At 41.9% G+C, this 13,973-nt stretch overlaps 1 protein-coding gene and 1 long non-coding RNA gene across 3 annotated transcripts in view; both read right to left on the reverse strand.

Annotated features, from left to right (window-relative positions):
• TRIM24 (tripartite motif containing 24) overlaps window positions 1–454 on the reverse strand; it is a 59,597-nt gene extending 59,143 nt beyond the window's left edge. Inside the window, exon 1 of the mRNA XM_027680511.1 lies at window positions 55–454. Coding sequence (XP_027536312.1) covers window positions 55–436 — 382 coding nt within the window. The 5' untranslated portion in view covers window positions 437–454. The remainder of the gene's footprint in view (window positions 1–54) is intronic.
• A 1,068-nt stretch (window positions 455–1,522) lies between these two features.
• Window positions 1,523–13,973, reverse strand: part of LOC113966170 — a 35,712-nt gene continuing 23,261 nt past the window's right edge. Inside the window, exons 8-12 of one of the 2 annotated variants that reach the window (XR_003533728.1) lie at window positions 12,500–13,917; window positions 11,951–12,068; window positions 7,051–7,149; window positions 6,423–6,509; window positions 1,523–2,534 (exon numbers count right to left, since the gene is read on the reverse strand). This is a non-coding gene — a long non-coding RNA (uncharacterized LOC113966170). Of the gene's footprint in view, window positions 2,535–6,422; window positions 6,510–7,050; window positions 7,150–11,950; window positions 13,918–13,973 lie in introns of both variants that reach the window. The other variant, XR_003533727.1, reaches the window with a different exon arrangement.

Below are 13,973 nucleotides of genomic sequence, written 5' to 3' on the forward strand. Positions count from 1 at the left end.
GGGTGGAGGGGGCGGCAGGCGGGGGAAGGGGCGGGCGGCAGAAGGGGCACTTACCGGGCGTGCAGTGCAGGGGGGAGGCCGGAGGAGGGACGGGTGAGGAAGGGGGCACCGCCGGCAACGGCTCCTTGGGGGCGGCGGCGGCCGCGGGCGCCAGGACGGGGGGCAGCATAAGGTACCGCTCGGGCTTCGGCAGGCAGCGCTGGCACACCGAGTGCAGGCAGGGCAGCAGCTTGGGCCGCCGGCTCTGGATGGGCTGCCCGCACACGCCGCAAGTGTCCAACAGGTTGAGCGGGGCCGCGTCCCCGCCGCGCTCCGCCGGGCCCTGCCGGCTCTCGGCCTCGTTCTCCCCGCTCAGCGCCACCGCTGCCCCCGGTCGATCCGCCGGGCAGGGGCCCCCCGCCGCCGCCGCCGCCGCTGCCACTGCCGCCTCTTCCATTGTCCTGCGCCGGCCGCCGCAGGAGCTCCGAAGGGAGGCGGGGCGGCCCCGCTGCCCCCGCCGCTTCCCGCCCGCGCCGCTGCCGCCGCCGCCTGCCCGGCCCCCGCCCCGCGCGGTGTTTGTGTGCCCGCCCCGGCAGCGGCTGCCCCGCCGCCAACGGCGCCCTGCGACACGCCCCGCGGCACGGCCCGCCCACGGGCACGGGCCCGTAGCCACGCCCGCCCCACCCCGCCCCTTTCGGGATCACGCCCCCCCGCCGCCTCACGTGGGGCGAGCGCTTCCCCGCCCGCCCCCGGGAACCGGCCCGGCCGCCGGCGGAAGCCCCGTCCCGCCGGCCCCGCCCGCACCCCGCTCCCACGGGGCATTCGCTCGCCGCTCCCGGGGGCTGTGACCCCCCGGCCCGCACACATCGCCGAAAGGGCTTCCCACCCACCCGCTGGAGCCCAATGGCCGCGCTCTCTCTTGGCTGGGTGGGCAGCCTGGCTCTGAATGTGAGGAAGAACTTCACTGTCCGGGTGACCGCGCACTGGAACAGGTTGCCCAGAGAGGTTGTGGAGTCTCACTCGCTGGAGAGACTCAAGAACCGTTTCGATGCAATCCTGTGCCATGTGCTGTGGGATGACCGTGCTTGAGCTGGGAGGTTGGACCAGATGACCCACTGTGGTCCCTTCCAGCCTCACACATTCTGTGATAGGCATTTATCCCCTGGGCAGGGTGTTAAAAGAGGTCACCCTTCTCCCTGTTCTGTGTGAATGGCTGTCTATAAGTTTTGGCCTGTGTTCAGTTTGGGGGATCACAGCTATACCACCCCATGCAGCCACGTTACCTGACTGAAGCTAATTGGTGATCGGTACAATTAAGAAGGTACAATGGAAAAGTACAATTCTGGTTTGGACACAACATTTTATTGAATCAAAGACCTTAAGTATTGTGCTGGTGAAGCACTGGAACAGGCTGCCCAGCGAAGTTGTGGATGCCCCATCCCTGGAAGTGTTCAAAGCCAGGTTCGATGGGGCTTTGAGCAACCTGGTTTATTGGAAGGTGTCCCTGCTCATGGCAGAGCTGGGTGGAAGCAGATAATCTTTAACGTCCCTTCCAACCCAAACCGATTCTGTGATTTATGAAGTATGCATGCAGACACAAAGCACTGCTTACACATTGGTTGCTGGTCAATCATAAACTGATACAAACTCCTCAGAATATTCCAGATATCTGTGCTTAAAATCCCAGAGCAGCTAGTGCACTTCCTGCTTCCTTGCAATCCCATCAAGACTCTAACATAGGTCCCACAATAAATAGGACTATAAAAAAGCCGTACATGACAAAAGAGGAATTTCTTCAGCACAAGGAGCATTGTCATGATTCAGCATGTCTCACATCCATAATTTATCATGATAACAGGAGAACAATACTACAGGTTGTTTTAGGGTGGGGGAGCAGATTTAGCTTTACAATGAGGAATTGCAAAGAGATAAATGTCATTCCCTGCTTAAGAATATCAATGGAGGAGACATGCCATGCATTCTCAACCCTTGATCTACCTACATGTAGGGAAAAAACACCACCAGAAAGAGTCTCCTGAAGCACACCTTCTTCCTCTCAGCCCAGCTGCCTCTCTCCCTTTGCTAAGATTTACCAAGTGATAGGATAGCACCCTGTTGTCCTCTCTTCTCTGATCCCACACACACTGGTTGGGATATCCAACACCTTATGATCATGTACTAACAATTCCTTGTGACAGGAGCTAACATGCTGAGAACATGCAAATATTCCAGAATTAAAGCTAAGAAGGATGCTACAGGTTCTCTAAGGCAAAAAAGTATCAAAAACACCATTAGAAAGGGTATGTGGGGAAACAGGCAGTAACTGAAGCATGTTTGATTAGTTTTAATAGATGGAAACTGTGGAAATACAGTACGTAACACATTTGTGAGGGATAATAGCAAGTCATAAGATCATCAAATGAGATGGTTTCTAAAACTAGTATAAACCGTTTCTCCAATAGGTGTCAACACAGGAAAATAGCAATACAAAGATCACCTGAGAAGGAACCAAGCAGATGCTCTGTTGCAAATGATGATCCCGGTGAGCCAGTATCCTAAAGATTAATAAAATAATAGGATTACGTTTCCTGAAAAGTTTGTTTGCTTGGGATGTTTGCAAAGCTCACTCAAACTGCGCTGTAAAATCTGTAGTTGCATAATATCTGAACAGCATCTGATTTAAAATAAATGTTTGAACTTGCATAATTTGAATTTTAATTTGAATGTTGAGCTTTCCTGTTAGTGGTGGCATATATTAGGAGTACTCAGGACAGGAGCAAAAAGGGTATGGAGGAACAGAAATAACCACCCTGAGATAACCAGCTGTTCAGTACATGAAGACAAGGGAGTGAGGGAAAAACCTTTTAAATGTAACGGCATTGTTTAGATGACACTGAAAGAAGCTGCACCCTTCACCACGCTGCACTCACGTGGGTACACAGCTTTTAGGCCACAGCTACACCCCGTCTGGCCATCAGGGACTCTGGGCAGAGCTGACTTGGGGCTGCTCGTGAAAAGGTTATGTAGACAAACCTGTCATGGGTCAGTATGTGCTGTACTCTCTATAGTCTGGAAACAGCTGATGGTTTTGTTTAGTTTCTGACAAAGATGACTTGTTGGGTTCTCCAGTGTTTCACTGGGATGAGTCAAACCAATGAATAAAGAATGAGGATGGTGACAAGCTGATAGTCAGCTTAGAAAGCATGGAAATCAAGGTGGCTAGATTCAGGGAACATCCAGAAGCTGAGGTTGCTTCCCTCTTCCACACTCACAGAAGAACTTCAAAGCTTCCTATGCCACTCACAAATAACAATTTCTGTTTACAATTTATGAGTTTTAGTACACCCTCTGCTTCTTCTGGACATCCCAATTAAAGCAAATTCCAGAAGATTTTGCCTTCTGTTTAGATACAGACTTTGTGACTGCAGTCTAGATCTTTGCCATTTGTAATCTAAATTCCTGCAACATACTCCACAAAATTTATAGTTCAGAAACTTCAGCTGCAGAAAGAAATGGCTGCCGACTTCACAGCAGAACTTCTCAATGGAGAGCTCGTAATAGGAGCTCCTTGCACTTAGAATTTACCTCCTAGGTCTGATTTCTTACTTTTGTCCCTGGTTCAATTTGTGTCTTCCCTGTATTTCTAGATTTTGTAGCAGTCAGTCATTCAGCCCCTACAGAATGCAACCCTTCCCGAATTACCCCTAAGCACCAACATGCATGTTTCCTCCTCCTAGAACAGCAATGTGATGCTAAATAGTCTCTTTCCAAAGTTTTTTTTAGACCAAAATAAAGCCATGGGGCTTTGCAGTTTGATCTGGACAGCTCAGTTTAACTTTATGTGGCAACAGTGAAGGAAGTGGCGAGGAGATTGAGCACTCCATGTGTATCATTAAAAAATGATTTTGCCACTACAGTCATCCAAGAGGTAGATGTAGCAGCTTTTTGGCCAGACTCTACTACCAGCAACATAAAGCAGTCACTGGGAGGATCTCTACCAAAATATACAGTTTTTACTAGTCTGGCTTCTTTTGACAAATGGATATCTTAATATATGGTTGGTTTTCCTGTTGAGTGAAATCCATAAAATATAAAAGATGTTCACCGGAGTAAAGATGAGTGCATTAGGAATTCACTGGTAGGGAGATGTAATATATTAACCTTTCCAGCAACAGTGAAGGAGAACTTTACGTGCCAAAACCCCTGGAATAAGCAGTAAATGAACATAGTGCTTCCCTAGCTCTGATGACTGAATTAGGAATTAATCTAGAATATGGCTCAGGCCTGTAGGCTGTGTTTTGGAACTCCACAATCAAGAACCCATAAAGCTATAGTAAACTACTTACTTGTCCTCTCACTCAGGAGAGAGTGAGAGAAACCTGATTTGGGTAATTTTCTTAGGATTTTCAACTTTCTGTTTTTTGTACTTCACTCACCCAACATGTACAGACACACACACAAAAAACCTCTTCTTCGAAATTGAGGAATGGTTTCTTAGAGACCTTTTTTGTGTCCTTCTATATATGCTCTTTACCCAACTAAAATATTTCTTGAGCACCTGGCAAATAACTGCTGGCGCTCTTCTTTCACAATTGAAAAGAAATTCACTTGACCAGCTTGGCCTCAGTTGGAAGCTCACCACAGATAAGGCTGGGTCCAGCACCCTGGAGTGGGCCAGCTGCCAGGTAATATTTCCAGTTCTCCACCCAACATGTCTCCACTGTAAACTATGGAATAACATCACCTCTGCACAGTTTCCCATTGGTTTCATGTGGAGGTCAATAAAGCTATCACGATCCCAGTTATGGGGGCAGAAACTGGAATGCTTTATTGGACTTAAAAGTTCATATTTAAAGGGCTTAGGGTCTACATATTCAACAGGGGGCTTGCATATTCATCAGGGGACAGAACTATTACAATTAGGGACTTTACAGGGATGAGGTAAAGGGGAAATCCTAAATTACAAACTTTTGGGTCTTAGCACTTACATCATAGGGGAAAACCCATCTTATCTTGGGGGAATTCGGATTTACAGAATGCAAGGATCCAGGGAAGCAAAGGGAGAGATAAGGTACTATAGGTCTTCTGCACAGGTTTGATGAGATCAGGGCATGGTTTCTCTGGGTTGGGCAGGACATTCCAAACCCGTGACATCAATGAATCCTTGTCTGGACTCTAGATGGAGGTTTTTTCCCAGTCTCTGCCAGACTTTTGTTTAAACCTAGCAGTTTTCTTTTTCTTATATCCAAATTTTGGAATCCAACAGTTTCATGTTCAGAGAAGACACTGTGCTTTTGTAAATTAACCTTGGGTTCACCCCATTAGGTTCCCTTTCATGGAAAAGGAACTTGCCCAAGGGGTGAGGCAACATGCCAGTTCTGAATGCCCAGTGTTTGATAAAAACTGCTGAAAATGACTGTGGTATTCACAAACCCATTTTCTTCCAAAATGTATTTTTTAGGGTTAGCCTTCACTTTCATAGAAAGTTCCACAAATACATGGAAATGGCATAGATAAACACGAACACATCCCAGTTAATGTTCCCTAACAATGATCTATCCAATCGTTTTATCAAACAGTTACAGGTCCCATCTCTGATCCCCAGTGAATCTTTGGAATCCTATGTCTCTCCTAGGGATGAGTAGGATGCTAGGACTGCCCATGCAGAGATGCTGTGGTTCAAAATTAAATCTCACGCCCCTTCCAATTCCCTGTGCTCACTGGCTGTGCAACCACAATGGAAGTGGGGCATCCCAGCGTAGCAAGTACAGCTCAGCCCAGCCCAGCCCAGCCCAGCCCAGCTCAGCCCTGCCCTGATAATTTAAGAGTGCAGTTGCAAGCTAACCCCTGATGAGTTAAACCCAGACATTCAACCAAATAATCAGGCCAACAGACCATATTCCTAAATTATCACAGGGCAGCTCCAAATCTGTCACATCCAGTTTCTTTTCTGACATGTAAAAGGCCAGAAATATCTTTCTGCAGCAGCACAAGTAACCTCATTGGGTATTAGACTCATTTCAAGGAACTCGGGAATTATCCAGTGGGGACCACAGCTTCTGTTGATGAATCTCAGTAATCTCAGGAACTATAAGGTAGAGGGTATGGTTGTGTTGCCTACGGTTAGAAATTCAGTAATAACTGATTGCTTAGCTCCCTGCGTGCCTAAAGCACTTCCCTAACCCCTGTCTCTTTATGTTATGAGGGTTTCCTACTTGGGTTCTTGTTAGCGTCAATGCTGTTGGTAGAACGAAATGAAGCACTGCAAACTCCTGTTAATGTACGTACAGAACAGTGTTTCTCAAGTCACTCGGATCCACTGGGAAGCTGCAGCCCACCAGAATGAGATTCTGCCCTGACTTCACTCCAGAAAAGGGACTTCCTAAACTTCTTTTTGAGGGAGAATGGAAGAGGAAAAAAATGTTGCTTTAACAGTCACTTACAGCATCAGTAGTGATGGTAGTAGGTGAATGTACATGGAAAGGAAGTCCCGGGTGATATCTTTTCACTTCTCTAGTGTGAAACTTTAGCTGCAAGGAGAATCAAAATTTGATTTTAACAAAAGATTCCCAGGTTTCAGAATGTGCTTCCATTCAGATTAGGAAAAAGTTTCTCCAATTTTAAAATATTTTGTAATGAAAATTTTTGGAACATAGTCTGATTTGATTAAAAACTATGCTTTCAATACGAATAATTTGTTTGGATTTTGATCTTTCATTTATTACTATAGTAAATAAAGGCTATACTGCAACATGAAGTACTTAGAATTTTTTTTGTCCAAAAAATATGTAAAAGACATTTACTGAATTACCAGAACTTTTACTTCGACTTCACAGTTTTCTGAAGCATTTTTAATTTAAGAAAAAAATGAAATTCCCCAAACCTCTTCAGATTGCAAAGGAAGATGGTCATTATGGTCATTACCTCATGACCAGTATTCCCACCCGACACCTCCCTTGCTGACCCCACCTGTTTTTCAGTTACACCTTCACAAACTGTGCCATTTTTTGCCCATAGATCTTTGACTGAATACCCACAGTAAGGTACGTTTTGTTCCGTTCTTATTCTTACTGAGTGTCAGAGGTTTATTTTGCCTCTTGTTGACAGCAGATCACATTAAATTACAAAGAACAGTCCAGGACGAAAAGTGCATTCTTTTTTATTTCTGTTCTGAAAAGTAACCATAGAACGGAGTTATGCAATGCAATGACATATTTTTTCCTAGTGATTTTAAGGTGAAATATACTCAGTTTAATGTAAAGGGTGTTTTTTAAAGTGTTACTCTATCTGTTAAGCTACTGCAACTTGCAATTTAAAGGTCATTATATTCCTTCCCGATCAACAGTACTCCTAATGTACTCTTAGTTTTGACCAGAAAGTCCCTTTCTTTCAGTTTAGGATTTCAGGGGTATCTATGTGAATCACATTAAGGAATCAGTTGGGAAGAATAGAATCTCTCACTTCATTTTAAATATTGTGTACATTCAGAAATGCCCTACTTTGCACACAGGCTTTACATCTGTGTGAGGAATTTGCATCAGTGTGACTAAATTAATTTTGCTGCATCATTGCATATTTGCTTAATGTCGACAAGGCCTTTACTGTTGGCTGTGCTGAACTAACAAGAATAAAAAAGTAGCATCAAAAACTTTCTTTAAGGTCGTTTGAAGATAGGATTCTGACTATACATACGGGGAAAATAAGAAGGGTTTGTTTGCTTTTATATATTGCTGCTTTTACAGAGTTGGTTTTCAATGAAGCAAAGCTTATTACAAAACACAAAGTCTATTTTAGCCAAAGGAGCACGCTACAAATTTCCTGGCAAAAAGATAAAATTAACCTTATCATAGGTACTAAAATTTTTATTTGCAGTAGCAACTAGTTAGTAAATAAAATGTTCACCTCTTAAAAAGTCTCTGAGCTATTTCGAGTTTCTCTCTTGTTGTCTCCCAAATGTTGTCCCCACAACTAAACCAGCTCCACAGTAGAAAACAGGCACAAGGACCAGCTGGAGCCAAACCAACTCTTATGTTTTATTATGCAACTTCTCTGAACAGCCCTGAATAGAGGGTGGGACAACGAAATAGAGCGTAAACAAGTCACAACCCCGTGTAAAACCACAGTGGATAGACATAAGACTGTGTTATTTGGAATAACACCTTCCAAACCCTCCATCTATCTATGTCTGGACAGACATCAAGAACTGCTGCACATAAATTTCAAGGCTCTTGCCTTGCCTCTCAGCTATGAAAGCCTTCTTTGCCATAGGAGGCATGGCAATATGACTCATTTGAGTCCCAAGCCTTAAGGGATGAGATATTCCAAGCTTCTCTCCAATTTTTTCATTCTGCTGTCACTATTTTTGGTTTTAATTCTTAGGGGATTATATGACAATGAAACTATTCATAGTATTAATTCTTAGGGTATTATATCATAATGAAATTAAAGGGAATAGATTACATATATAGGAACTTTGGATAGATAATATCTAAATCTCACACACTTTATTCTCGGTTACCTCAAGACGTTTATGGATCTAGGCAAATACTGAAGATCTAAGAGCATTTCCTTCTCAAACTCCTTGTGTTTGGTTAGTATCTTGCGGAGAAGGGTGGGAGACAGGCAAAGTTCACTTTGCCTTTGCTTTTCCACATGCAATTTCCAGCTGTACAGAAATTCTTTCCTGGGGTTATGATATGACATACAACTCTTTTGGCAGTGTGCCAGTGATGACATGGTGCCACTTTAGCTGCTCAAATGTTCAATCATGGCCTGAACATAGCACTGCTATGTGTTCCAGTTTTTTTGATGGGGCAGGAGGTTATCATTCTTTGGTAGATTGCTGAAAAGAAAATCTTTAAAAATCAATGACTATGCCAGTGGCAACTCTACTGTTCCATCACAACAAAGTTATAGAGCATTGATAAGATGATGCCCACTGTTCACTTCTCAGTCATACTCTCCTCTTGATTTAAAATAAAGGGGTGATTCTTAATTGCATCTATGATCAGAAACAATATTTTACAATCTAAGAAAGAGTACATAAGGTGACAAATATTACTCTAATTACTAGAAGCTGAGACGCACACCTTTGGTTGTTGGTTCCATGCCATCTCTGTCTCTCAAAATATCTCAACCAAGTGGCCATTTCTGGAGAAACCCTGAAGTATCACAACCAACTCCTTCAATACAGTGGGCTGAAGAAGGATTAGCTGTAAGATCAGAGGCCTGTGGTTCCCATGGATCAATAGATGTCTATTGATTTAGGGTGTTACATGACTGGGACAGTCCATTCTCTGTGTCCCTCTGACAGATTTGAAAGGAAAGTGTACATGCTAAAACTTTTACATCCTGCTCCTTTACACTGGTACAGCAATCAGTAGAACTTGAGATTTACATAATCAAAAATACTGCATGCTGGCACACTGGCAAAATTGAAGGGCTTAAGACTGATACCAACTTTTGTATCTGTTGACTTGTTTTATTTAAAATTTGTAATATTAATAGAGGAGTGAAAATGAGGCTTCAACTGTGTTGGTATGAACCTTTGGAATTTCTGGTAAGGAGAGAAAAACAGATGTATATCAGGCATATTTTAGTTGTATTTCCTGTGAAACCTTTAATGTGCTGTTACACCTCTTAGAAGCGTTTCAACCAAACACTGTCATATTCTACCCCTCTTAGATTAGAACCTCAGTACATATTTTTGCTTATGTTTGGAGCAGTGTGAGCACTGTGCAGCCATAAAATACTGTGACAAAACACGCTCCTTCACTCACACATGTATTTCCATCCTAAATCAAACGTAAAGCAAGCAGAGTTTGACCTTTAATTGGAGAGCTTTGTCAAAAGAAGCCATGTATTAGAGTCGCAGAAACCTGATCTCCAGATCTGTGGAGCTGCATATTTATGATTTTCCAATGCTTGAATAGATTTTAAAATAAACCAGTCTGTAAATACAGGGGGAAATCTAACTGCAGCATTATGAAGTTGTGCTATGCAGCACTCCAAATTTGTTTTCTTCACGACTCTGTAGAACTGAGGGCAATATGTAATTAATATCTAATTTATTTCTTGTGCTTCTATTAAAAAAGTCATATTCCAAGGGAATATTTTAGTAATCTACAGTATAATGAATTTTAATGTGTTTTTTGAAGGCATCATTCAGCATTTCAGCTAGGATCAAAGGTTATGGTTCATGCATCAGAGACATACTCTGGAATTAAAGACAGCTGGATTGACTTTAATATACATTCTCTCTCTCTCTCTCTCTATATATATATATATATATCTCACATACTTCCCTGAGAAAAATAGTGAATATGTAGCTCTGTTTGCATTTGCACAGAAATTGCATTTTGCTTGTCCCAAGGGCCTGTTGTGAGGGACCTCAAAGACTGAGATATCTCACATACTGTTGTAATGAGATGTCATGCAAAATAAGCAGCAGGCAGATATCCTAAATATTAAAATGAAGTTGGAACTCGGAAGTAATTTCTAATTTGCCATTATTGCCGTCCAGTAAAAGATTAAAATAATGAGAATGTAGCAATTTTTTTCTTGGTCTCAAGTAATAACTTGGTGTATTTTGCTCTCACCTTCAACACACATAACTTTCATTTCAGATATCGACCAAAACAAAGTTTTCCCAAGTTATTACTCCTACAGAGATTTAACTGTATTATGGAAAACATAGCAAGGATGCTTAAAATTCAGATTATCGGCAAATATGGCTCAGCATAACTCTACCAAAGTATCTAGAACTAGACCAAGCTGGAATTCTTGACAGTCTGTCCTAGTGTTCCTAGTCATACTTTCACAGTTACTGAAAGCTTAGTTCCCCTTTACAAAATACATAATTTTATTTCTTAGTTTCTACTTGATTAATCACAGGTGAGTGACAAACTGAGAATTAATTTAAAGCCAGACCTGAATAGTACCAATATCAAGCAGTGAACACAACTTTTCCCTTGAGAAAATTTAACAACCAAAATAGGAGTGGTCAAAAAAGCACATTAACTTAAAAAAACCAACCGTTTTCCAATAAAAGGAGATAACTATGATAAAACTGCATAACAGCATAGTCAGAAAATAGGAATTGTCAAAAAATGTACGTTAGCTTAAAAAATTCCACCATTTTCTGCATAACAGCACAGTCAGTTGTCCACTGATTTGTGAAAGACAAGACAGAAGTTGCTTTAAATTACTTATAGTTATCCAATAAGCCAGTGCAGAATTTTTCTATTGTGTAATTTTCTACAGTTTTGCCCAGATATGAATGGTAAATAGCTCAAGGTAATGATTCCTGCTCTTGCCACTGGAATAATGCCAGGCCAACACCGTTGACAGCTTTGGGTGCATTTGTTAATGTTTTTCTTTCATTTTCCTACCTAATTTTTCTTACATGCATTCTTTTCTATCAAAAAAAAGAAAAAAAATCATCAGTTATCAGTATCTGCGTTTCCAGAACCTGCAGACAGTAGGAGCCTTCACCTTCCAATAATTTTTTGCGAGTATTTAATTACTGTATTTACTGTTAATATTCCATTTCAGTCTTTTCATTCCTTTAGTCACATTTTGCCACACTGGACTGCCTTCTTCCCAGTGTTGCTGCATTCCTGTTGCAGCCTTTAAGATTTCTCACCAGTGTTCTGCTAGGTCTGTGCTGTCTGCCGTGTAGCAATCACATCCCAACAGCATCACGGGCTTGTGTCAGATCAGAGCCATGCAGGAGTCATGTCAGATATACCACACTCCTCCTATTTGATTGCCTATGATGTGCCATAGCTGAGGCACAGGGTTATATTAAGAAAAATGCCTAAGGACTTTTAGAGGAAATAGAGGGAGTTGAAGAAAACCAGTGTTTCTAATAAAAGAGAAGGGTCTCTTCCACTTTAGTAAGATAGAGGGAAAAAGAGAAACTGTGTTAATGATATTTCAAGCTACTGAAATTTGAGTGATTCAGACTTACAAGCAACCGGCGATTGCCTCTCATGTATGCGTTGGTCTTGGTGAAAGCAGGATTTCAGTCCTTCCCTCTTCAGGCTGCAGTCCTGTGGCCATCACCATCTTGGCAGAGGCTGGAAATGCTGTAATCAAGCAGTGGAAAGAAACAAGGCAGATGCACACCTACGCTTTGGGTTCCATGAGAGCTGGTATATTGGAACTGAAAAGTACCGAGAGCTTTTGGGCTCTCTCTGTAACCTGCTCAGCCAAGGATGTTGTTCTATGTTGTGTTAAAAGTCCTTCCCCTCAGGTTGCATAGGGAGCAAGGTTTAGCTCAATGGGGAGAAGAGGAAAACACAGTGACAGCCCAGGTAGAAACACTCCATCTGTTTGGCCAGGCTAGAGCCTGGAGATCATAAGGGCAGCACACGTTTCAAGCAGATTTCTCTGCAACAGGGAAAGAACTGCTTTAAGGCTTAAGGTAATGGGCTGTTTTTAACAGATTCTAATGCTTAACACAAAATGGGGGTGAAAGGGAAAAAAAAAAAGAGAAGAAAAACCTTATTTGACCAACCTGTAATTCTTTTCCAATGGACTTAAAATATTTAGGTGCAAAGAGGTATCCCTTGCTAGCCTTCCATAGCCTGAACATGGAAATAAATATAAGTTGCCTGTCGTGGTTCACTCCAGTACATCCTTAAAAAACTGGTTGCTCTCTGTTTTGCTTGTTAATAAATACATATAAATATTAAAAACAAAACAGAGACACAATAAAATCTGCACACAAAAGTATATAGCAAGAGAGAAGAGTAAACCATGCTGATTGGATGATATAGAGTAACTGGAGAATAAGATATTTCCATAATTTTATTATTTGCAATCATATGGAGAGACATTTCAAACACAAAAAATGCCCTGTTTTTTAGATTTTGTTCCAGAGCTTGTTATTACAGAACAGTTTCCTAAAGACCAAGTAAAAATAAGCAAAAAAAAAAAATTATTACTTCATGGTATCCATTGAAGAATTTTACTTAATATAACGAGAGTAGACTGCCATCCCCTTACATAAAAATATTACTTATGCCAAGGAAAAAGAGCAGACATAGTAGTTAATACACCATCTATTGTTCTGATATTCACTGAGCATCCCATAGAAATTAGGTGCGTTTCTATAAAGCCACCACAATTTCTTTTTCCATTCAGCCACACTAGTGCAAACTGGCATGTTGGGGGGAAGTTGATTGTGCAGCTTTGGCTGTTTGTATCCAAACATAAAATGAGTTGTCTTGCAGAATGATATAAGAATGATAACTTTGTTGAGTCAAATTTCAGTAGAATAAACAGATCCAGAGGGTCAAATGAATTAAAGGTACTGTGTCACTGTAACAAAACTATATTGCTAAACAAGTTTTGGACAGAGTTCAAGATTTCAAATGCTTGTTTATTCCTGTGGCAACATAAGCCACACCAAATCTTTTAAACCCTTTATTAAAGATAGAAAAAAATAAGGGAGGGAAAAGGAATAAAAATATTCAGAATGAAGAAAAGTAAAGCTTTTATTTTTTAAAAAAAATCCAGTTTTGGTTTCCTGTTAAAAGTCTATGTGAGGAAAATACCATTGTTTAACAGGCTTAAAGACACAGTAAGAAACAAAAAGTATTGGATTTTTTATTTCAGAAGAGAGAGTTATTCAGTTCACTGACATGGGCTGGAACTTCTGGCAGACCTGTTGTTGGAGTCCAGTCATTCCCTGGAGAGGCAGGCAGCATGGGCACAAGAGCTACAGGGGAAGGGAACTCAGCCTCTCTCTCTCTGGTGCTGGCACTGAATAGCAAATTCATTGCAGGACAGCATATTGTCTGTTGGTCACACAGACACATGGAAATTGCAGCAACATCCTACTGTCTCTAACACAGCTTTTTGGAAGCTGTTTATTAACAGTGCCTTGGTAGCTCTCCAAAGGACGTAGTTTAATATCTCAAGAAAGTTTTTCTTAAACAGGAAACAAAGGAAAACACAAATGAAAAAGGAGAGAACGAGAGAGGGAA

The sequence above is a fragment of the Neopelma chrysocephalum genome, unplaced genomic scaffold (genome assembly GCF_003984885.1).
Source record: "Neopelma chrysocephalum unplaced genomic scaffold, ASM398488v2 Primary Assembly neopelma1_59, whole genome shotgun sequence".
In the NCBI taxonomy this organism is placed as follows: Eukaryota; Metazoa; Chordata; class Aves; order Passeriformes; family Pipridae; genus Neopelma; species Neopelma chrysocephalum.